The 24,646-nt window shown below is 41.6% G+C and overlaps 3 protein-coding genes and 3 long non-coding RNA genes across 6 annotated transcripts; all 6 read right to left on the bottom strand.

Moving 5' to 3' along the window:
• Positions 1-2,469: 2,469 nt before the first annotated feature.
• LOC113100647 (uncharacterized) lies at positions 2,470-2,958 on the bottom strand. Its single transcript, XR_003289754.1, has 3 exons — positions 2,827-2,958; positions 2,612-2,643; positions 2,470-2,531 (listed from the first exon to the last, which is right to left on the bottom strand). It is a non-coding gene; the product is annotated as an uncharacterized LOC113100647 (long non-coding RNA).
• Positions 2,959-3,063: 105 nt separating this feature from the next.
• Positions 3,064-11,154, bottom strand: LOC113100648 (uncharacterized). The gene is made up of 32 exons (XM_026265271.1): positions 11,122-11,154; positions 10,970-11,041; positions 10,683-10,859; positions 10,468-10,499; positions 10,290-10,387; positions 9,348-9,415; positions 9,038-9,196; positions 8,738-8,949; positions 8,563-8,651; positions 8,359-8,477; positions 8,075-8,251; positions 7,859-7,890; positions 7,681-7,778; positions 7,548-7,573; positions 7,345-7,366; positions 6,899-6,926; positions 6,733-6,808; positions 6,423-6,581; positions 6,123-6,334; positions 5,948-6,036; positions 5,744-5,862; positions 5,457-5,633; positions 5,242-5,273; positions 5,064-5,161; positions 4,913-4,956; positions 4,712-4,733; positions 4,267-4,294; positions 4,156-4,177; positions 3,791-3,949; positions 3,491-3,702; positions 3,316-3,404; positions 3,064-3,230 (listed from the first exon to the last, which is right to left on the bottom strand). The coding sequence occupies exons 1-32, from the start codon at positions 11,152-11,154 to the stop codon at positions 3,064-3,066; spliced, it is 3,147 nt and encodes a 1,048-aa protein (XP_026121056.1).
• A 58-nt stretch (positions 11,155-11,212) lies between these two features.
• On the bottom strand, positions 11,213-11,769 carry LOC113100645 (uncharacterized). The gene is made up of 3 exons (XR_003289752.1): positions 11,650-11,769; positions 11,350-11,561; positions 11,213-11,263 (listed from the first exon to the last, which is right to left on the bottom strand). It is a non-coding gene; the product is annotated as an uncharacterized LOC113100645 (long non-coding RNA).
• A 5-nt stretch (positions 11,770-11,774) lies between these two features.
• LOC113100646 (uncharacterized) lies at positions 11,775-12,788 on the bottom strand. The gene is made up of 5 exons (XR_003289753.1): positions 12,774-12,788; positions 12,571-12,592; positions 12,125-12,152; positions 11,960-12,035; positions 11,775-11,808 (listed from the first exon to the last, which is right to left on the bottom strand). It is a non-coding gene; the product is annotated as an uncharacterized LOC113100646 (long non-coding RNA).
• A 106-nt stretch (positions 12,789-12,894) lies between these two features.
• On the bottom strand, positions 12,895-19,701 carry LOC113100649 (uncharacterized). Its single transcript, XM_026265272.1, has 22 exons — positions 19,511-19,701; positions 19,348-19,432; positions 19,097-19,240; positions 18,811-19,013; positions 18,612-18,715; positions 18,420-18,529; positions 18,124-18,300; positions 17,991-18,022; positions 17,821-17,912; positions 17,645-17,667; positions 17,522-17,543; positions 17,390-17,417; positions 16,610-16,822; positions 16,433-16,521; positions 16,229-16,347; positions 15,945-16,121; positions 15,730-15,761; positions 15,552-15,649; positions 14,393-14,417; positions 13,580-13,655; positions 13,270-13,428; positions 12,895-13,182 (listed from the first exon to the last, which is right to left on the bottom strand). Exons 1-22 carry the CDS (start codon positions 19,699-19,701, stop codon positions 12,895-12,897), a joined length of 2,487 nt encoding a protein of 828 aa, XP_026121057.1.
• A 2,347-nt stretch (positions 19,702-22,048) lies between these two features.
• On the bottom strand, positions 22,049-23,078 carry LOC113100650 (uncharacterized). Its single transcript, XM_026265273.1, has 5 exons — positions 23,058-23,078; positions 22,802-22,980; positions 22,611-22,714; positions 22,409-22,521; positions 22,049-22,297 (listed from the first exon to the last, which is right to left on the bottom strand). Exons 1-5 carry the CDS (start codon positions 23,058-23,060, stop codon positions 22,049-22,051), a joined length of 648 nt encoding a protein of 215 aa, XP_026121058.1. The 5' UTR covers positions 23,061-23,078.
• Between the last annotated feature and the right edge of the window lie 1,568 nt (positions 23,079-24,646).

Below are 24,646 nucleotides of genomic sequence, written 5' to 3' on the forward strand. Positions count from 1 at the left end.
ATAAAATTAGTAACTTTGAACCGTTGTTTCCACTACTGAATTGAGACACAGACCCCACATTTGACTAAATAAATATTAAAGATTAAGAAATTAGGGGGCCAAATTTCAACTCCCTAATATATACACTGTTCTAGAAAGGACCAACAACCTCCAGCAATAACCCTTAAACATTTCTCACCCTTGTGGAGAAAATATAAAGGAGCTCAAGAACATCTGGAAATCCTCGTTGCACAGGAGACACGAGCAGATGATCAAAAACAGTATTAATGATGAAATTCTGTGGCACACCAGGCTGAGTATTAACAATCAGTCCAACCATCTGTCTGGAGTGAGATTAGACAGGGTCTCGAGCTAAAGTGACACAGAAAAACAAGCAAATAACAATGATTGGAACATTTCTACAGATAAACTGATGATGTTGGTATTGTACATGTATTTCTCAATCTCTGTTCTTTAAATAGATGTGGAGACATACGGGATCAAAGAGTCTGTTGATGGAGATCAGATCTGTGAGAGACACGAACTGAGAGAACGGGCCAAAGTTCTTCTGCAGCCACTCAACACTGTTGTTAGCAGTCGCCACACAGCCCGCATCTGACACACACACAACACACACAGTGAAATCACCTTCATGATCTCCAGAACCTTCATATGAGACATCTGTGAACCTCCACCTCACCTGTTGCGTTTCTTCTCAGGAAGGGCAGAATGAAGAAGTTTGCCATGTCTCTTCCTTGAATCTCATTGACGAGTGGGACCTCTGACAGACTGGGAGATGATTGCAAATAATGTTGAACAAGCATCTTATCAGCTCATGACAGTCTTGAGCTATTTTGGGGAAAATGTTTTCTTACATGTGCTGGTAAGTTTGGCAGCTGAGGTTTTTGCTGCTGGTGCACAGCAGTAGGGATGGTGACGCAAATGGTAAAAACGGCTTCAGATATTGACCCAACAACATGCTGATGAAAGAGAGGTCTGTCCATTGGTCAGGACTGATGCGCTCCAGTTCTTCAGCTCTCCCAATCCACCATCCAGCACTTGGGACAGCGAACATCTCCTCTGGATTGGCTTGAGACTGATGCATGTAATGATGGAGGAATTATCTGTCAGATTCCCAGTCAGTCGTATACCAGTGACACTAGAGGACAGATGCACAAGGACTCATTTACCATATTTGCTGCTGCGCTGGAGAATATGACGAGGCTCCGTCCAGAACACTCATTGCTTTGGTGAAAAATAGTTTCCAGATCTCCTTGGAGTAACTTCTGCTGCTTGAAAGTTGACACTTCAGGAGTTCAGCCAGGTTTCCAGCAGTGATGCCGGTGAGCTACAAACACAGATTTCAGCAGATGGACATCAACGTTCAGGAAATATTATGCTGATTTCAGAAACTGCTACACGTTTGGAGGGATGCAGATTCCTAGACGATCATCAACATCGGTCTCATGTGAACTGAGTTTTCTGTTCATGGTCTTCTTACCGAAGAGCAAACGTACTGCTGCAGTCCACACTACAGGGGCGCTCAACTGAGTGCAGCGGATAGGAAGTCTCGTTACTGTGGAACACATCATAATTTCATGAGCACTTCCTGTCCCACAGATCATGTCACATGTGTTAAAGTGGAGAAAAGAGTGTTTAGCTCGTACCTGGTTGACTCCTGAAACAAACTCTGGTAGACTGTTAAATCCATCAGAAAACATTGATTTATGCTAAACCGGATTTCATTTGCATCTCAGTACGACACCCGTAAATTCACAATGCAGTAGTAAAAGAGGTTAAGAGAATGTAACAGAAGTAGAAAAATTGACCACCAAACTGTTCAGATTTGTGGAAAGATTCTTTCAGTTTCTTGTTGGCTACATGGATAGAGGAAGTCATTGGCATATTCCAGGTCATATGTTCCCCAGGTTTATATGGCAAGTTTATAAATTAGTTTGTGGGGTAACATGGAAGAATATAATTAATTGGGGCGAACATAAAGCATGGAAACATAGGAGGGAATGAAGATTCAGTTCAATTGCAACATTCATCAAGGATCATTCAGACACTATGATAAGTTTGATTTCAAAATCTAATATGTTCTACAAAAGCACTTACCATTCGCAGGAGTGACCAGACACTGAAAACAGATAAAAAAGAGAGAACAACGACAACATGTATAAAATCATTTGTAAAACGTTATGGTCAAAACAATGTGTGTTTTTAGTTTAATGAAAAAGTTTTAACATCGAATCATAGTGAGGAGCTGTGTAGGACTGAACAAGATAGAGAAGGAACTGATGCTTAAAACAAACTCTTACTGTTGGAGGGTTCGGGGAGTGAACAGTCTGAAAGTAAGACAAACATTCATTAATTAATTCCATCTGAAGTAATTAGAAACATGCTGATCTTCTAGAAGACTCAACAGCAAGAACTGAGGAAGATCAAGAATGACCTCTTGCTCCATTCTGCTTGAGTTCTCCAGTTGTTTGAAGACCACAGTCTCCATCTCCGTCGGCAGGAAAGGTAACGCCTGAAACAGCCTCTGGAATCTGAGAAAGAACCACAGAATTACAGCAGATCTCAGTGCAAAGAGGCCAGAGACTCAATATCATGTACCAAGTACACTTACATCAGTATGTAGGAGCTGCACGGAATAATGGTCTGCAGAAACACAAACAAGCATCAATGCTGTTGTCACGCATAGGATTCATCAAACTCACTTATTTGACCATTGCAGATTTACTTTAAATATAATTTAAGACAAACCACATGTAAAAAAGAAACCAGGAGGCATCAGAGTAGTGTTTGATGGAGAGCCACTGAGAACAACTGTGTAAATTTTACCGTCTGTGAGATTGAGAGCAGGTTTTGAAGAACATCAGGAAGTCCTCGCTCCACAGGAGACACAAACAGATGATCAAACACTGTATTGATGACGACTTTCTTCTCTGGGAGACCAGGTAGCTCTTCAACCAAACAGTCCAGCCACCTGCTTGGGAGTGAGATTGTCCAGGGTCTCCAACTAAACACACACGGAAGGATAAGAGAATATAATTGAAGGGTAAAGTGATGGTGGTGTTTTTATAAATCATCTTTGATGAAATCACAAGTGTAGATGTGGAGACATACGGGATCAAAGAGTCTGTTGATGGAGATCAGATCTGTGAGAGACACGAACTGAGAGAACGGGCCAAAGTTCTTCTGCAGCCACTCAACACTGTTGTTAGCAGTCGCCACACAGCCCGCATCTGACACACACACAACACACACAGTGAAATCACCTTCATGATCTCCAGAACCTTCATATGAGACATCTGTGAACCTCCACCTCACCTGTTGCGTTTCTTCTCAGGAAGGGCAGAATGAAGAAGTTCGCCATGTCTCTTCCTTGAATCTCATTGACGAGTGGGACCTCTGACAGACTGAGAGATGATTGCAAATAATGTTGAACAAGCATCTTATCAGCTCATGACAGTCTTGAGCTATTTTGGGGAAAATATTTTCTTACATGTGCTGGTAAGTTTGGCAGCTGAGGTTTTTGCTGCTGGTGCACAGCAGTAGGGATGGTGACGCAAATGGTAAAAACGGCTTCAGATATTGACCCAACAACATGCTGATGAAAGAGAGGTCTGTCCATTGGTCAGGACTGATGCGCTCCAGTCTCAGCTCTCCAACCACATCCAGCACTTGGGACACGACATCACCTCTGATTGGCTGAGACTGATGATGTAATGAGGAGGAATTACTGTCAGATTCCCAGTCAGTCTAACAGTGAACACTAGAGGACAGATGCACAAGACTCATTTACCATATTTGCTGCTGCGCTGGAGAATATGACGAGGGCTCCGTCCAGAACATCATTTGCTTTGGTGAAAAATAGTTTCCAGATCTCCTTGGAGTAAGTTCTGCTGCTTGAAAGTTGACACTTCAGGAGTTCAGCCAGGTTTCCAGCAGTGATGCCGGTGAGCTACAAACACAGATTTCAGCAGTGGACATCAACGTTCAGGAAATATTATGCTGATTTCAGAAACTGCTACACGTTTGGAGGGATGCAGATTCCTAGACGATCATCAACATCGGCTCATGTGAACTGAGTTTTCTGTTCATGGTCTTCTTACCGAAGAGCAAATGTATTGCTGCAGGTCCACACTACAGGGGGCGCTCACGGAGTGCAGCGGATAGGAGAGTCTCGTTACTGTGGAACACATCACAATTTCATGAGCACTTCCTGTCCCACAGATCATGTCACAGTGTTAAAGTGGAGAAAAGAGTGTTTGATCGTACCTGTTGACTCCTGAACAAACTCTGGTAGCTGTTAAATCCATCAGAAAACATTGATTAGTGCTACCGGATTTCATTTACATCTTAGTACGACACCCGTAAATCACAATGCAGTAGTAAAAGAGGTTAAGAGAATGTAACAGAAGTAGAAAATTGACCACCAAAACTTGTTCAGATTTGTGGAAAGATTCTTTCAGTTTCTTGTTGGCTACATAGATAGAGGAAGTCATTGGCATAGTCCTAGGTCATATGTTCCCAGGTTTATATGGCTAAGTTTATAATTGAGTTTGAGGTAACATGGGAAGATATATTGAATTTGGGCGAACATTAAAGCCTGGAAACATAGGAGGGAATGAAGATTCAGTTCATTGCAACATTAATCAAGGATCATTCAGACACACTGATTAGTCTGATTTCAGAAACTACCATGTTCTATAAAGGCACTTACCATTCACAGGAGTGAACAGACACTGAAACAGATGAAGAAGAGAGAACAACGACAAAATATATAAATGCATTTTTTAAAAGTTATGGTCAAAACAATGTGGTTTTATTTTAACGATAAAATTTTAAACAGTGAATCATGGTAAGGAGCTGTGTAGGACTGAACAAAATAGAGAAGTAACTGATGCTTAAAACAAACTCTTACTGTTGGAGGTTCAGGTACTGTTGGCGGTTCAGGAAGTGAACAGTCTGAAAGTAAGACAAACATTAAATAATTAATTCCATATGAAGTAATTAGAAACATGCTGATCTTCTAGAAGACTCAACAGCAAGAACTGAGGAAGATCAAGAATGACCTCTTGCTCCATTCTGCTTGAGTTCTCCAGTTGTTTGGAAGACCACAGTCTCCATCTCCGTCGGCAGGAAAGGTAACGCCTGAAACAGCCTCTGGAATCTGAGAAAGAACCACAGAATTACAGCAGATCTCAGTGCAAAGAGGCCAGAGACTCAATATCATGTACCAAGTACACTTACATCAGTATGTAGGAGCTGCACGGAATAATGGTCTGCAGAAACACAAACAAGCATCAATGCTGTTGTCACGCATAGGATTCATCAAACTCACTTATTTGAACATTGCAGATTTACTTCAAATTTCATTTAAGACAAACCACACATAAAGACTAAACCAGGAGGCATCAGAGTAGTGTTTGATGGAGAGCCACTGAGAACAACTGTGCAAATTTTACCATCTGTGAGATTGAGAGCAGGTTTTGAAGAACATCAGGAAGTCCTCGCTCCACAGGAGACACAAACAGATGATCAAACACTGTATTGATGACGACTTTCTTCTCTGGGAGACCAGGTAGCTCTTCAACCAACAGTCCAGCCACCTGCTTGGGAGTGAGATTGTCCAGGGTCTCCAACTAAACACACACGGAAGGATAAGCGAATATCAGTTAAGGATAAAGTGATGGTGGTGTTATTTTTATAAATCGTCTTTGATGAAATCACAAGTGTAGATGTGGAGACATACGGGATCAAAGAGTCTGTTGATGGAGATCAGATCTGTGAGAGACACGAACTGAGAGAACGGGCCAAAGTTCTTCTGCAGCCACTCAACACTGTTGTTAGCAGTCGCCACACAGCCCGCATCTGACACACACACAACACACAGAGTGAAATCACCTTCATGAACTCCAGAACCTTCATATGAGACATCTGTGAACCTCCACCTCACCTGTTGCGTTTCTTCTCAGGAAGGGCAGAATGAAGAAGTTTGCCATGTCTCTTCCTTGAATCTCATTGACGAGTGGGACCTCTGACAGACTGGGAGATGATTGCAAATAATGTTGAACAAGCATCTTATCAGCTCATGACAGTCTTGATCTATTGTTGGGGAAATGTTTTCTTACATGTGCTGGTAAGTTTGGCAGCTGAGGTTTTTGCTGCTGGTGCACAGCAGTAGGGATGGTGACGCAAATGGTAAAAACGGCTTCAGATATTGACCCAACAACATGCTGATGAAAGCGAGGTCTGTCCATTGGTCAGGACTGATGCGCTCCAGTCTCAGCTCTCCAACCACATCCAGCACTTGGGACACGACATCACCTCTGATTGGCTGAGACTGATGATGTAATGAGGAGGAATTACTGTCAGATTCCCAGTCAGTCTAACAGTGAACACTAGAGGACACATGCACAAGACTCATTTACCATATTTGCTGCTGCGCTGGAGAATATGACGAGGGCTCCGTCCAGAACATCATTTGCTTTGGTGAAAAATAGTTTCCAGATCTCCTTGGAGTAACTTCTGCTGCTTGAAAGTTGACACTTCAGGAGTTCAGCCAGGTTTCCAGCAGTGATGCCGGTGAGCTACAAACACAGATTTCAGCAGTGGACATCAACGTTCAGGAAATATTATGCTGATTTCAGAAACTGCTACACGTTTGGAGGGATGCAGATTCCTAGACGATCATCAACATCGGCTCATGTGAACTGAGTTTTCTGTTCATGGTCTTCTTACCGAAGAGCAAACGTACTGCTGCAGGTCCACACTACAGGGGGCGCTCACGAGTGCAGCGGATAGGAGAGTCTCGTTACTGTGGAACACATTAGAATTTCATGAGCACTTCCTGTCCCACAGATCATGTCACAGTGTTAAAGTTGGAGAAAAGAGTGTTTGCTCGTACCTGTTGACTCCTGAACAAACTCTGGTAACTGTTAAATCCATCAGAAAACATTGATTAGTGCCACCGGATTTCATTTGCATCTCAGTACGACACCCGTAAATCACAATGCAGTAGTAAAAGAGGTTAAGAGAATGTAACAGAAGTAGAAAATTGACCACCAAAACTTGTTCAGATTTGTGGAAAGATTCTTTCAGTTTCTTGTTGGCTACATGGATAGAGGAAGTCATTGGCATATTCCAAGGTCATATGTTCCCCAGGTTTATATGGCAAAGTTTATAAATTAGTTTGGGGTAACATGGGAAGATATAATTAATTGGGGCGAACATAAAAGCATGGAAACATAGGAGGGAATGAAGATTCAGTTCATTGCAACATTCATCAAGGATCATTCAGACACTATGATAAGTTTGATTTCAGAATCTAATATGTTCTACAAAAGCAATTACCATTCGCAGGAGTGACCAGACACTGAAACAGATAAAAAAGAGAGAACAACGACAACATGTATAAAATCATTTGTAAAACGTTATGGTCAAAACAATGTGTGTTTTTAGTTTAATGAAAAAGTTTTAAACATCGAATCATAGTGAGGAGCTGTGTAGGACTGAACAAGATAGAGAAGGAACTGATGCTTAAAACAAACTCTTACTGTTGGAGGTTCGGGGAGTGAACAGTCTGAAAGTAAGACAAACATTCATTAATTAATTCCATCTGAAGTAATTAGAAACATGCTGATCTTCTAGAAGACTCAACAGCAAGAACTGAGGAAGATCAAGAATGACCTCTTGCTCCATTCTGCTTGAGTTCTCCAGTTGTTTGGAAGACCACAGTCTCCATCTCCGTCGGCAGGAAAGGTAACGCCTGAAACAGCCTCTGGAATCTGAGAAAGAACCACAGAATTACAGCAGATCTCAGTGCAAAGAGGCCAGAGACTCAATATCATGTACCAAGTACACTTACATCAGTATGTAGGAGCTGCACGGAATAATGGTCTGCAGAAACACAAACAAGCATCAATGCTGTTGTCACGCATAGGATTCATCAAACTCACTTATTTGACCATTGCAGATTTACTTTAAATATAATTTAAGACAAACCACATGTAAAAAAAGAAACCAGGAGGCATCAGAGTAGTGTTTGATGGAGAGCCACTGAGAACAACTGTGTAAATTTTACCGTCTGTGAGATTGAGAGCAGGTTTTGAAGAACATCAGGAAGTCCTCGCTCCACAGGAGACACAAACAGATGATCAAACACTGTATTGATGACGACTTTCTTCTCTGGGAGACCAGGTAGCTCTTCAACCAACAGTCCAGCCACCTGCTTGGGAGTGAGATTGTCCAGGGTCTCCAACTAAACACACACGGAAGGATAAGAGAATATAATTGAAGGGTAAAGTGATGGTGGTGTTTTTATAAATCATCTTTGATGAAATCACAAGTGTAGATGTGGAGACATACGGGATCAAAGAGTCTGTTGATGGAGATCAGATCTGTGGGAGACACGAACTGAGAGAACGGGCCAAAGTTCTTCTGCAGCCACTCAACACTGTTGTTAGCAGTCGCCACACAGCCCGCATCTGACACACACACAACACACACAGTGAAATCACCTTCATGATCTCCAGAACCTTCATATGAGACATCTGTGAACCTCCACCTCACCTGTTGCGTTTCTTCTCAGGAAGGGCAGAATGAAGAAGTTCGCCATGTCTCTTCCTTGAATCTCATTGACGAGTGGGACCTCTGACAGACTGGGAGATGATTGTAAATAATGTTGAACAAGCATCTTATCAGCTCATGACAGTCTTGATCTATTTTGGGGAAAATATTTTCTTACATGTGCTGGTAAGTTTGGCAGCTGAGGTTTTTGCTGCTGGTGCACAGCAGTAGGGATGGTGACGCAAATGGTAAAAACGGCTTCAGATATTGACCCAACAACATGCTGATGAAAGCGAGGTCTGTCCATTGGTCAGGACTGATGCGCTCCAGTCTCAGCTCTCCAACCACATCCAGCACTTGGGACACGACATCACCTCTGATTGGCTGAGACTGATGATGTAATGAGGAGGAATTACTGTCAGATTCCCAGTCAGTCTAACAGTGAACACTAGAGGACAGATGCACAAGACTCATTTACCATATTTGCTGCTGCGCTGGAGAATATGACGAGGGCTCCGTCCAGAACATCATTTGCTTTGGTGAAAAATAGTTTCCAGATCTCCTTGGAGTAAGTTCTGCTGCTTGAAAGTTGACACTTCAGGAGTTCAGCCAGGTTTCCAGCAGTGATGCCGGTGAGCTACAAACACAGATTTCAGCAGTGGACATCAACGTTCAGGAAATATTATGCTGATTTCAGAAACTGCTACACGTTTGGAGGGATGCAGATTCCTAGACGATCATCAGCATCGGCTCATGTGAACTGAGTTTTCTGTTCATGGTCTTCTTACCGAAGAGCAAACGTACTGCTGCAGGTCCACACTACAGGGGGCGCTCACGATGCAGCGGATAGGAGAGTCTCGTTACTGTGGAACACATCATAATTTCATGAGCACTTCCTGTCCCACAGATCATGTCACAGTGTTAAAGTGGAGAAAAGAGTGTTTGATCGTACCTGTTGACTCCTGAACAAACTCTGGTAGCTGTTAAATCCATCAGAAAACATTGATTAGTGCTACCGGATTTCATTTACATCTTAGTACGACACCCGTAAATCACAATGCAGTAGTAAAAGAGGTTAAGAGAATGTAACAGAAGTAGAAAATTGACCACCAAAACTTGTTCAGATTTGTGGAAAGATTCTTTCAGTTTCTTGTTGGCTACATAGATAGAGGAAGTCATTGGCATAGTCCTAGGTCATATGTTCCCAGGTTTATATGGCTAAGTTTATAATTGAGTTTGAGGTAACATGGGAAGATATATTGAATTTGGGCGAACATTAAAGCCTGGAAACATAGGAGGGAATGAAGATTCAGTTCATTGCAACATTAATCAAGGATCATTCAGACACACTGATTAGTCTGATTTCAGAAACTACCATGTTCTATAAAGGCACTTACCATTCACAGGAGTGAACAGACACTGAAACAGATGAAGAAGAGAGAAGAACGACAAAATATATAAATGCATTTTTTAAAAGTTATGGTCAAAACAATGTGGTTTTATTTTAACGATAAAATTTTAAACAGTGAATCATGGTAAGGAGCTGTGTAGGACTGAACAAAATAGAGAAGTAACTGATGCTTAAAACAAACTCTTACTGTTGGCGGTTCAGGAAGTGAACAGTCTGAAAGTAAGACAAACATTAATAATTAATTCCATATGAAGTAATTAGAAACATGCTGATCTTCTAGAAGACTCAACAGCAAGAACTGAGGAAGATCAAGAATGACCTCTTGCTCCATTCTGCTTGAGTTCTCCAGTTGTTTGGAAGACCACAGTCTCCATCTCCGTCGGCAGGAAAGGTAACGCCTGAAACAGCCTCTGGAATCTGAGAAAGAACCACAGAATTACAGCAGATCTCAGTGCAAAGAGGCCAGAGACTCAATATCATGTACCAAGTACACTTACATCAGTATGTAGGAGCTGCACGGAATAATGGTCTGCAGAAACACAAACAAGCATCAATGCTGTTGTCACGCATAGGATTCATCAAACTCACTTATTTGAACATTGCAGATTTACTTCAAATTTCATTTAAGACAAACCACACATAAAGACTAAACCAGGAGGCATCAGAGTAGTGTTTGATGGAGAGCCACTGAGAACAACTGTGCAAATTTTACCATCTGTGAGATTGAGAGCAGGTTTTGAAGAACATCAGGAAGTCCTCGCTCCACAGGAGACACAAACAGATGATCAAACACTGTATTGATGACGACTTTCTTCTCTGGGAGACCAGGTAGCTCTTCAACCAACAGTCCAGCCACCTGCTTGGGAGTGAGATTGTCCAGGGTCTCCAACTAAACACACACGGAAGGATAAGCGAATATCAGTTAAGGATAAAGTGATGGTGGTGTTATTTTTATAAATCGTCTTTGATGAAATCACAAGTGTAGATGTGGAGACATACGGGATCAAAGAGTCTGTTGATGGAGATCAGATCTGTGAGAGACACGAACTGAGAGAACGGGCCAAAGTTCTTCTGCAGCCACTCAACACTGTTGTTAGCAGTCGCCACACAGCCCGCATCTGACACACACACAACACACAGAGTGAAATCACCTTCATGAACTCCAGAACCTTCATATGAGACATCTGTGAACCTCCACCTCACCTGTTGCGTTTCTTCTCAGGAAGGGCAGAATGAAGAAGTTTCGCCATGTCTCTTCCTTGAATCTCATTGACGAGTGGGACCTCTGACAGACTGGGAGATGATTGCAAATAATGTTGAACATGCATCTTATCAGCTCATGACAGTCTTGATCTATTGTTGGGGAAATGTTTTCTTACATGTGCTGGTAAGTTTGGCAGCTGAGGTTTTTGCTGCTGGTGCACAGCAGTAGGGATGGTGACGCAAATGGTAAAAACGGCTTCAGATATTGACCCAACAACATGCTGATGAAAGCGAGGTCTGTCCATTGGTCAGGACTGATGCGCTCCAGTCTCAGCTCTCCAACCACATCCAGCACTTGGGACACGACATCACCTCTGATTGGCTGAGACTGATGATGTAATGAGGAGGAATTACTGTCAGATTCCCAGTCAGTCTAACAGTGAACACTAGAGGACAGATGCACAAGACTCATTTACCATATTTGCTGCTGCGCTGGAGAATATGACGAGGGCTCCGTCCAGAACATCATTTGCTTTGGTGAAAAATAGTTTCCAGATCTCCTTGGAGTAACTTCTGCTGCTTGAAAGTTGACACTTCAGGAGTCCAGCCAGGTTTCCAGCAGTGATGCCGGTGAGCTACAAACACAGATTTCAGCAGTGGACATCAACGTTCAGGAAATATTATGCTGATTTCAGAAACTGCTACACGTTTGGAGGGATGCAGATTCCTAGACGATCATCAACATCGGCTCATGTGAACTGAGTTTTCTGTTCATGGTCTTCTTACCGAAGAGCAAACGTACTGCTGCAGGTCCACACTACAGGGGGCGCTCACGAGTGCAGCGGATAGGAGAGTCTCGTTACTGTGGAACACATTAGAATTTCATGAGCACTTCCTGTCCCACAGATCATGTCACAGTGTTAAAGTTGAGAAAAGAGTGTTTGCTCGTACCTGTTGACTCCTGAACAAACTCTGGTAACTGTTAAATCCATCAGAAAACATTGATTAGTGCTACCGGATTTCATTTGCATCTCAGTACGACACCCGTAAATCACAATGCAGTAGTAAAAGAGGTTAAGAGAATGTAACAGAAGTAGAAAATTGACCACCAAAAACTTGTTCAGATTTGTGGAAAGATTCTTCAGTTTCTTGTTGGCTACATGGATAGAGGAAGTCATTGGCATATTCCAAGGTCATATGTTCCCCAGGTTTATATGGCAAAGTTTATAAATTAGTTTGGGGTAACATGGGAAGATATAATTAATTGGGGCGAACATAAAAGCATGGAAACATAGGAGGGAATGAAGATTCAGTTCATTGCAACATTCATCAAGGATCATTCAGACACTATGATAAGTTTGATTTCAGAATCTAATATGTTCTACAAAAGCAATTACCATTCGCAGGAGTGACCAGACACTGAAACAGATAAAAAAGAGAGAACAACGACAACATGTATAAAATCATTTGTAAAACGTTATGGTCAAAACAATGTGTGTTTTTAGTTTAATGAAAAAGTTTTAAACATCGAATCATAGTGAGGAGCTGTGTAGGACTGAACAAGATAGAGAAGGAACTGATGCTTAAAACAAACTCTTACTGTTGGAGGTTCGGGAGTGAACAGTCTGAAAGTAAGACAAACATTCATTAATTAATTCCATCTGAAGTAATTAGAAACATGCTGATCTTCTAGAAGACTCAACAGCAAGAACTGAGGAAGATCAAGAATGACCTCTTGCTCCATTCTGCTTGAGTTCTCCAGTTGTTTGGAAGACCACACAGTCTCCATCTCCGTCGGCAGGAAAGGTAACGCCTGAAACAGCCTCTGGAATCTGAGAAAACAGCAGTAGGGATGGTGACGCAAATGGTAAAAACGGCTTCAGATATTGACCCAACAACATGCTGATGAAAGAGAGGTCTGTCCATTGGTCAGGACTGATGCGCTCCAGTCTCAGCTCTCCAACCACATCCAGCACTTGGGACACGACATCACCTCTGATTGGCTGAGACTGATGATGTAATGAGGAGGAATTACTGTCAGATTCCCAGTCAGTCTAACAGTGAACACTAGAGGACAATGCACAAGACTCATTTACCATATTTGCTGCTGCGCTGGAGAATATGACGAGGGCTCCGTCCAGAACATCATTTGCTTTGGTGAAAAATAGTTTCCAGATCTCCTTGGAGTAACTTCTGCTGCTTGAAAGTTGACACTTCAGGAGTTCAGCCAGGTTTCCAGCAGTGATGCCGGTGAGCTACAAACACAGATTTCAGCAGTGGACATCAACGTTCAGGAAATATTATGCTGATTTCAGAAACTGCTACACGTTTGGAGGGATGCAGATTCCTAGACGATCATCAACATCGGCTCATGTGAACTGAGTTTTCTGTTCATGGTCTTCTTACCGAAGAGCAAACGTACTGCTGCAGGTCCACACTACAGGGGGCGCTCACGAGTGCAGCGGATAGGAAAGTCTCGTTACTGTGGAACACATCATAATTTCATGAGCACTTCCTGTCCCACAGATCATGTCACAGTGTTAAAGTGGAGAAAAGAGTGTTTGCTCGTACCTGTTGACTCCTGAACAAACTCTGGTAGCTGTTAAATCCATCAGAAAACATTGATTAGTGCTACCGGATTTCATTTGCATCTCAGTACGACACCCGTAAATCACAATGCAGTAGTAAAAGAGGTTAAGAGAATGTAACAGAAGTAGAAAATTGACCACCAAAACTTGTTCAGATTTGTGGAAAGATTCTTTCAGTTTCTTGTTGGCTACATGGATAGAGGAAGTCATTGGCATATTCCAAGGTCATATGTTCCCAGGTTTATATGGCAAAGTTTATAAATTAGTTTGGGGTAACATGGGAAGATATAATTAATTGGGGCGAACATTAAAAGCCTGGAAACATAGGAGGGAATGAAGATTCAGTTCATTGCAACATTAATCAAGGATCATTCAGACACTATGATAGTTTGATTTCAGAATCTAATATGTTCTACAAAAGCAATTACCATTCGCAGGAGTGACCAGACACTGAAACAGATAAAAAAGAGAGAACAACGACAACATGTATAAAATCATTTGTAAAACGTTATGGTCAAAACAATGTGTGTTTTTGTTTTAATGAAAAAGTTTTAAACATCGAATCATAGTGAGGAGCTGTGTAGGACTGAACAAGATAGAGAAGGAACTGATGCTTAAAACAAACTCTTACTGTTGGAGGTTCGGGAGTGAACAGTCTGAAAGTAAGACAAACATTCATTAATTAATTCCATCTGAAGTAATTAGAACATGCTGATCTTTCTAGAAGACTCAACAGCAAGAACTGAGGAAGATCAAGAATGACCTCTTGCTCCATTCTGCTTGAGTTCTCAGTTGTTTGGAAGACCACAGTCTCCTGCAGGTCCACACTACAGGGGGCGCTCACGAGTGCAGCGGATAGGAGAGTCTCGTTACTGTGGAACACATCATAATTTCATGAGCACTTCCTGTCCACAGATCATGTCACAGTGTTAAAGTGGAGAAAAGAGTGTTTGAGTGAAATCACCTTCATGATCTCCAGAACCTTCATATGAGACATCTGTGAACCTCCACTCACCTGTTGCGTTTCTTCTCAGGAAGGGCAGAATGAAGAAGTTCGCCATGCCATGTCTCTTCCTTGAATCTCATTGACGAGTGGGACCTCTGACAGACTGAGAGATGATTGCAAATAATGTTGAACAAGCATCTTATCAGCTCATGACAGTCTTGAGCTATTTTTGGGGGAAATATTTTCTTACATGTGCTGGTAAGTTTGGCAGCTGAGGTTTTTGCTGCTGGTGCACAGCAGTAGGGATGGTGACGCAAGTTTATAATTGAGTTTGAGGTAACATGGGAAGATATATTGAATTTGAACGAACATTAAAGCCTGGAAACATAGGAGGGAATGAAGATTCAGTTCATTGCAACATTAATCAAGGATCATTCAGACACACTGATTAGTCTGATTTCAGAAACTACCATGTTCTATAAAGGCACTTACCATTCACAGGAGTGAACAGACACTGAAACAGATGAAGAAGAGAGAACAACGACAAAATATATAAATGCATTTTTTAAAAGTTATGGTCAAAACAATGTTGTTTTATTTTAATGATAAAATTTTAAACAGTGAATCATGGTGAGGAGCTGTGTAGGACTGAACAAAATAGAGAAGTAACTGATGCTTAAAACAAACTCTTACTGTTGGAGGTTCAGGTACTGTTGGCGGTTCAGGAAGTGAACAGTCTGAAAGTAAGACAAACATTCATTAATTAATTCCATATGAAGTAATTAGAAACATGCTGATCTTCTAGAAGACTCAACAGCAAGAACTGAGGAAGATCAAGAATGACCTCTTGCTCCATTCTGCTTGAGTTCTCCAGTTGTTTGGAAGACCACAGTCTCCATCTCCGTCGGCAGGAAAGGTAACGCCTGAAACAGCCTCTGGAATCTGAGAAAGAACCACAGAATTACAGCAGATCTCAGTGCAAAGAGGCCAGAGACTCAATATCATGTACCAAGTACACTTACATCAGTATGTAGGAGCTGCACGGAATAATGGTCTGCAGAAACACAAACAAGCATCAATGCTGTTGTCACGCATAGGATTCATCAAACTCACTTATTTGAACATTGCAGATTTACTTTAAATTTCATTTAAGACAAACCACACATAAAGACTAAACCAGGAGGCATCAGAGTAGTGTTTGATGGAGAGCCACTGAGAACAACTGTGCAAATTTTACCGTCTGTGAGATTGAGAGCAGGTTTTGAAGAACATCAGGAAGTCCTCGCTCCACAGGAGACACAAACAGATGATCAAACACTGTATTGATGACGACTTTCTTCTCTGGGAGACCAGGTAGCTCTTCAACCAACAGTCCAGCCACCTGCTTGGGAGTGAGATTGTCCAGGGTCTCCAACTAAACACACAAGGAAGGATAAGAGAATATAATTGAAGGGTAAAGTGATGGTGGTGTTTTTATAAATCATCTTTGATGAAATCACAGGTGTAGATGTGGAGACATACGGGATCAAAGAGTCTGTTGATGGAGATCAGATCTGTGAGAGACACGAACTGAGAGAACGGGCCAAAGTTCTTCTGCAGCCACTCAACACTGTTGTTAGCAGTCGCCACACAGCCCGCATCTGACACACACACAACACACACAGTGAAATCACCTTCATGATCTCCAGAACCTTCATATGAGACATCTGTGAACCTCCAACTCACCTGTTGCGTTTCTTCTCAGGAAGGGCAGAATGAAGAAGTTTGCCATGTCTCTTCCTTGAATCTCATTGACGAGTGGGACCTCTGACAGACTGAGAGATGATTTCAAATAATGTTGAACAAGCATCTTATCAGCTCATGGACAGTCTTGAGTCTATTTTTGGGGAAATATTTTCTTACATGTGCTGGTAAGTTTGGCAGCTGAGGTTTTTGCTGCTGGTGCACAGCAGTAGGGATGGTGACGCAAATGGTAAAAACGGCTTCAGATATTGACCCAACAACATGCTGATGAAAGAGAGGTCTGTCCATTGGTCAGGACTGATGCGCTCCAGTCTCAGCTCTCCAACCACATCCAGCACTTGGGACACGACATCACCTTCTGATTGGCTGAGACTGATGATGTAATGAGGAGGAATTACTGTCAGATTCCCAGTCAGTCTAACAGTGAACACTAGAGGACAGATGCACAAGACTCATTTACCATATTTGCTGCTGCGCTGGGAGAATATGACGAGGGCTCCGTCCAGAACATTCATTTTGCTTTGGTGAAAAATAGTTTTCCAGATCTCCTTGGAGTAACTTCTGCTGCTTGAAAGTTGACACTTCAGGAGTTCAGCCAGGTTTCCAGCAGTGATGCCGGTGAGCTACAAACACAGATTTCAGCAGTGGACATCAACGTTCAGGAAATATTTATGCTGATTTCAGAAACTGCTTACACGTTTGGAGGGATGCAGATTCCTAGACGATCATCAGCATCGGCTCATGTGAACTGAGTTTTTCTGTTCATGGTCTTCTTACCGAAGAGCAAAATGTATTGCTGCAGGGTCCACACTACAGGGGGCGCTCACGAGTGCAGCGGATAGGAGAGTCTCGTTACTGTGGGCCAGATAAAGTCTTCTCATTATTGTGATTTATTTGAATTGTATTTTTACTCAGTAAAAATTCTTAAATGAACAGTACCTGCTGATTTCATTACAAATTGAGGTTTCTGTAAAAGTAAATTAAAATGAAAATAAGAAAAACTGACATTTTTTATTGACAGTACATTATTTTTCTTCATGTACATAACAGCTTAAACAATATTTAACTTACCATTGATTGTTGTTGAAATACACTGTAAAGTACATGACCACAAATAAATAATAGATTATGAAGTACTTTTCTTTTATGTTTATGAAAATATCAATATGAAAATATAAATCTTATATTTCTTACCGTAACAGGTGGAGGAAAACAGCCTATTAAAGACACAATAGTAAAATATCAGCGTTATAGCATAGACAAATGTGTCAATCAAAACTGTAGCTTAGAGACTAAAATTTGCAGACTAATATATTTAGTTAGTGTTCCATAATTGTAATTTATTTTTGTTTGTGTGCATGTATCTGTACCAGGAGGTGCCATTTGTTCCAGCTGACTTATGTAGTACTTGATGGGTTCCTTCATGTGTGGAGGAACCACAGAATCCTGCAGCCTCTGAACTCTGAAAGAGGGAGAAATCATGTGAAATTGGGCCTCGACTGAAGCAGTGCAGAAACAGACAAATAAAAATTTTACTTACATCTGCTGGTATGATGAGCACTCCAAACCCATCTGAAATAAAAGCAAGATGAGGGGGAAAAATCACCTTACTCCACACTATATATGCTGCAAATCTGTCCACAGACAAACAGTCTTTGGCATAGATGCCTTACCTGGCCAGCGAGCATTATGAGATATCTAAGCATCTCAAGCAGTCGACGGTCTTCAGGAGACACCAGGATATGATCAAAAACTATGTTTATGATAACACTTTTCTCTGGCAGACCTGCAAAATCCTCAACTATGAGTTCAGCTGTCTGTCTGGGGGAGAGAACCACCAGTGCATCTATCTGAAATACACAAAGAAACATTTAATTTAATAGACAAACAGAAATAACATTTATCAATCACGTTAAACAGAGAATAAAGCTGAATCTTGTTCTTGTCAGTGGGATTGTGGGTAACTCACAGCGTTGAAGTCTTGGTTTAGCTGGTACATTTCCCTCAATGTGGCAAACTTTGAAAATCCACCAAGATTCAGAGTAATCCAGATGCTGCTGTTCTCTGCAGGGCAGCCACCTGAAAACATGTTGAGTACATTTATTTATAGATTGATGGCTGGATACATTGGGCAGAAAAACAGATAGATGGATAGATGTACCTGAAACATTTTGTCGGCTCAGGAAGGGTCTGATGAAATACTGATAAACATCCTGCACACCTTCTTCTGACACCAGTAGCATGTTGTCACTGAGTTCTGAAACACTGAAAGGACAGCATGTAGGTCAGGTGAGTGTGGAGGTCAGTTGAGGACAGAGTTCATTGGGTGGGATTAGCACTTATGCGTTCAGTGGACGTACAGTATCTGGAAGGTCTGGCAGCTGAACTCTTTGTGACTGAGGCACGTGAGATATTCTGGAGTCAGTGTGGAGAGAAGAGGCTTTAACTTGATCTGGAACCATAATCTTACAAATGACTCGTCCTGCAGGTTGCTCATCGTGAAGGTGTCATGAACCATTTGGTCCAGAATGTCATTGAAGGGAGAACTCTGGGAACTGAAGTTCTGGGAAAGAAAAAAACATGCAAATAGGAATTATATAAAATACTGAATTTGACACAGTTTATGTAAGATCTGGAAGTTCTTACGGTCATGGAGAGCTGCTGCAGAAGAGCGTTGAGGTTCATGGAAAGATGCAGGAGGACACTTGAGAGCGTCTCCTCATTGAGCGTGAGGTCTGAGCGTGCTGCACAGTGCAGGACAGTTGCCACATGTTCCACCAGGTCCGTAAGCTAGTAAAACATATTATGTGAGATATGATGTGAAATCCTAATGCCATGCCAGAAAAGTATTCGTTGGAATAATGTATATGTATGTTTCCAGCATGCATTTAGCTTACCCCACATGTTCTATTATCAATAAAGACACTACAGATGTCCTGACTTTCATTCTGGGCTCCAGCTCCCATCCCCGTCTCAATGTAGCTAAAGAAAACAAGTTCCCATTACTTTATCAGAGGAATATTCTGGATAACTATGACAGTACTAGCGTAGTAAACTCACAACTGGTTATGGAAGACAGCCGTGAGGTTGGGATGGATTTCTATCTGGTCCGGAGGAAGGAATCGCCGAAGTACAGGAGAAACAACATGCGAGAACCAGTCTTTAACATTCATGGGGTCAAAATTGACCGGCTGTTGGCTGGAATTCTGCTTGAATGGTGCGGCGAGCTCAGCGAGCGTCAGGTTGATCATGGCCTGTACCAAAAGTGGTGCTCCGCATGCTGCTAATGTTTTGCTTAAAGAAGAGAGCAGACATAGACAGCAGAATTAAGGAGACGGGGTTTGGGTTTGCAATGCCTTACAGATTATGTGTTTGTGCTGTTACCTGGTTCGTCAAGGACACAAACTGTCTAACAAAACTCCCGACAGGACTAAATGCCGTCATGAATCCATTCAACACCTGAAGCCACACATCAGACCAGGTTAATCATTCAATATCACAGTCTATTAAACATATACTTATTTAGTCATCTACATCAGGGCTGGGCAACACTGGCCCTCAAGATATACCTTCCTGTGGAGTTCAGCTTCACCAATAATCAAACAAAACCATCTATTACTTTCTAGTTATCTTGAAGAGCTTGGCTAGGTTTGATTAACCCCTTACTTGTCACCCCCCATTTTCAGCATGGAGGCATACCCAAAAGGTTGCAGCTTATGCGTCTTTCTTACCAGATACATAATAATAGATACATAATTAATATGTTCACAGAGCTGATACTTCAAAGTTTACTGTTGAGGAAACAGAATTACTCAGAATGTTATGATAATAAAGATATACAAGCTCGAACATGAAAAAATAATAATAAAAAAACATATTTTTAAATTTATAAAAAAAATGTTGATGCCAGATATAATTTTAGAAACTTAATGACGCTAAAGCCACAGGTCCAGTAAGGCTTATTTTTGATATTTCAGAACATAATCTCTCAAACTGTGAATTTTATGAAACATTTTCATAGTCAAGTGTGTTTTTAGGGAAGGCTCATAAAAGGCTAATAAAATTGATTTATGACCCCGTAAGGTCTTCTTTGTGCTATTATCTCATGTTTGGACCAGCAAAACTGCCCCATTCATGAGTCTATTGTTGTCACTCGATGAGCCTTTCACACAAAATCCTCATTATTCTTTTATCATTATTCTTTTGTTTTTATTCTGCCATTATTAGCCTTTATTCTGGCATTACAATGTTTACCAAGCCCCATCCCTTCAATCCCAGTATACATTTACCCCACTAGTATCATGAATACAACAAAACTTTTTCTTACGACCTTACGTGAATTATTATGACTAAATGTATTATGAAGAAGAACTGCACCTGCTATGTAGCTGTATTTAAGCTAACGTTTGCATCAAGCTACGAGTGTTTGTAATAACTTCCTTTTGCGACCTCAGGTGGAGTTTGGTCGTTTACTATTGTAAAAATATGCTATTTATAGCCTTTTTCATCGCTGCACAAGTTGGCATTTCAAATGTACATTTTCAATATTTTTTATAAAAATGCACTTTGGGAAGTCGTGGCCTAGTGGTTAGAGAGTCGGACTCCCAATCGAAAGGTTGTTAGTTCGAGTCCCAGGCTGGCAGGAAGTGTGGGTGGGGGAGTGCATGTACAGTTCTCTCTCCACCCTCAATACCACGACTTGATCAAGGCATTGAACCCCCATTTATGCCGCAGCATAAATGATGAACACTGCTCCGGATGTGTGTTCACTGTGTGTGTGTGTGTTCACACTGCTCTGTGTGTGTGCACTTCGGATGGGTTAAATGCAGAGCACATATTCTGAGTATGGGTCACCATACTTGGCTGAATGTCACGTCACTAAATCTCAAGAAAATCTCATGCCAAACATTTACTATCGTAATCGTGTGTTTATTATTTGGATATTTCATGGGTACAGAGGTTTCTCTGTGTTGTTGTGGTCCGATATCAACACCGAAGTGTTCAGGAAATACATCACGTGCGGGATATGATGCACAGTTATGATGGACAAGACACGGACGAATCAGGTCTCTGTCAGACACACAGAACAGCGTACACACAGAGACAGCGCTGGGTGCAGATCATTGTCATCAGATTGCGTAAATCTGATGGAAAATGAATAGAATTTATGATTCTGTCTGAAGAAATATGAAGTAAACATCAGTAAATATATCCAAATATCTCTGTACATATGCAACTTTTGATTATAAACCCTTATTGACGCTGTTCAGTAAATCTATGTGAACACAAATAAACTGCTGCAGACGGGACTGAATATGAATATGTATTATTTTCCACTCCTGTCATAAATTACTAAATTACTGTCACTGCAACTATGTTTTATTAAAACAGTGGTCAAATATCGAAGCTGGAATCTTTAAACTTTCAACTGATGCACAGTTTCTCCAGATCAAGTAAGAGATTAATGTTTAACGTGCTGTGAAATTGAAACAACAATAATTTGGGGCTGCTGATGATACTTGACCGCAAAAGAGTTAAGGTTGGACCTAAAATCTACAGGAAAGTGGTTCTTGAGATAAAAAGTTGCCCAGCCATGATTTACATCCATGATACTGTGACTGGCTTGATTCTTGCCTTTCCAAGAGGGTCCTGAGGTGAGGCAGATGGAGCGTTGCTCATATAATATGCTGTGCCATTGTTTGAAGGCCATGGATCCTCAGAGGGCAACAGTGAGGAAAGCAAACTCTTAAACACCAGGCTGAGGGAGCTGTCTGTCAAGCCCACCTCCTCCGGATGAAGGAGAAGCTCTGCCTTCTGTTCTGGACTCAAGAGGTGCAAAACCTCCAGCTGAAAAGACAAGGAAGATCTTCAGAACATCTCCAGGACATCAGCACAGAGCTCAGGATGCCATCGAATGACCACCCGCATAACATCAGATGCGTGAGTGCGTGTTCCTACCCCACTGAAAACCATGTTGATGGATGTGAAGTCTCGCACTTGAGCCATGACCGAGAACGAGCCGAAGTTCTTCATGAGCCAGTCCTCAGTGCTGTCCTCTGGATCTACACAACCTACAACAACCAAAACATAGAATCAGACTAAAACCTGCACAAAACCTCTCACAGAACACAAAACACCAGTACAAGAGGTGAAGTGTTACCTAAGGATGTGTTTCTCGACAGAAACGGATACATGAAGAAAGAGTAGATCCACTTCTGTCGCACTGGATCCAGACCGAAGAAATGCTGACTCAACTCCTTTACACTAAACACACAATCAAACACACACATACACAATGAAGTCCCCATTCTGCTTTTAGTGTAACACATGCACATGTAAGTGTTGTCATACACAGTCTGGTAGGCGCTGCAGCTGAAGTTTCTGTTGCTGAGGCATGTGAGGAAGTTTCTGGAGATGGACGACAGCAGAGGAATGAGTTTGATGTCCAACCATGCTCTGATCACGTGATCCTCGTTCATACTGATGCCTCCCGACAGATCCACGACCGGGACGCCGGCCACACTGGAGCGCTGCGAGACAGACAGTGTCACGGTGGAGCCGGAGCAGTGGAGGATCATGGGATATGTGTGTGTGTGTGCTGAGGTACCATGAAGGAGTAGACATCCAGAGCGGCCGCTGATGAGTCCCTTCAGGTGAAGGATGTGGTCTGCATCAGGCTCCGATGGGACGCCAGCACACGTCAGGAAGCTCTGCGTGGGACCGTCCAACTGAGACGCCAATAAAAACAGATTGAGAATGAGAGTTTACGGCATTCAATGTGGGTTCGAGTCCCATTTAAGGAAGTCTGTTTACTCTGCGACCAAACTTTGCAATGATTCTGGGCCTCTATATCAGACACTAAATCCTTTCAGCCTGAATGGAGAAATCCTGAAATCTCAAATACTGCTTGCCACAGTCATGTTTAACTTATTAACATACCTAACAACTTAACATATTTCAATTTAGCAACAAATACTCAAACAGCATTAAAAAAGCTGATATTTCAGGCAGGCGTTTGAGTTCCTTGCCACAGTCACCTCTGGCTTTTAAAAGATAGTTAATATTCAGTCATGTTATTGATTACTGCACTGTCACTGTTAGAGAACAGAGCTGAATTGATCTGAATAACGACACATTTGCTTTTCATATATATAGTGCTATATAAATAAATGTGATGACTTGATTTAGGATTTTGCCTCTATCCTACTGTTCGGTGTTCAACAGGAGATGGGGTTACAATATTTACAAGCTTGCTTGATAATCACAGTCTGTAAAGTTCATATATTTGGCATTTGTTTGTTATGTTGACTTCTATTATTTTCACATCTTAACAAATCATTTATTAATCATCTGTTCATGTTTTTGCAGTACCCAATCTAAAGTGGAAACTATTCATCATCCGTAAATGTTTATAAGCACTGGACTTTAGGCTACTTTAACAACATTTGTGCAAAGGGTGGATAGTTAAGTTAAGCTGAATGCGTGCTAAAGACATTACACACATAGCAATTTGGATGCAAAACATTTTTCAACAGTCATACATCAACAGGAGTGGGAAAACAAAAATACATTTTCAAGAAAATACTTGAATACTCTAAAAACATGGCAATATGGACTGATTGAATCGTGTGTTCTTATAGTGATCAAACTGACTATTATCATTTAATATCACTATCATGATGAGTGCGTGTTTAGCTCTGCTGTTCCAAACAGACAAAACTCTCCAACAAAGAACAATCTAAAAATATCTGATGTGTGTGTTAACTCACCTCTGTGCATTGTTCTGCTGTAAGCCCAGCACTCGTTCCACAGGTTTTACTGTAAATCATGAAATGAGATGAGATTAATGTTGGCAGAGGGAGGAGATGGAGTTGAATGGAAAGTGATCAATAGGTCATGATGAATGAAAGTCAGAAATGTTAAGTCATTTCACAACAACAAAATAAAACACAAGAAAGACTGCATTCTGGATGGGTCCTTTTGTCTCAGAAGTTTCTATCGGTTACATAATGGAAAGATTTGAAGTGTTTCACCCACCTCTGCACCGCTGAACACGTGCCTGAAAACAGAGAGAGACAGAGTCATGTCTTACATCTGTCACACTGTACACAGCTGGACATTACAGCAAAATCAACTCTGATAGAGAGATCAAGCCTGCATTTAATCTGTGCATTACACAGCTACTACCAAAGGGAT

Source organism: Carassius auratus, unplaced genomic scaffold, assembly GCF_003368295.1.
Source record: "Carassius auratus strain Wakin unplaced genomic scaffold, ASM336829v1 scaf_tig00217319, whole genome shotgun sequence".
Classification (NCBI taxonomy): domain Eukaryota; kingdom Metazoa; phylum Chordata; class Actinopteri; order Cypriniformes; family Cyprinidae; genus Carassius; species Carassius auratus.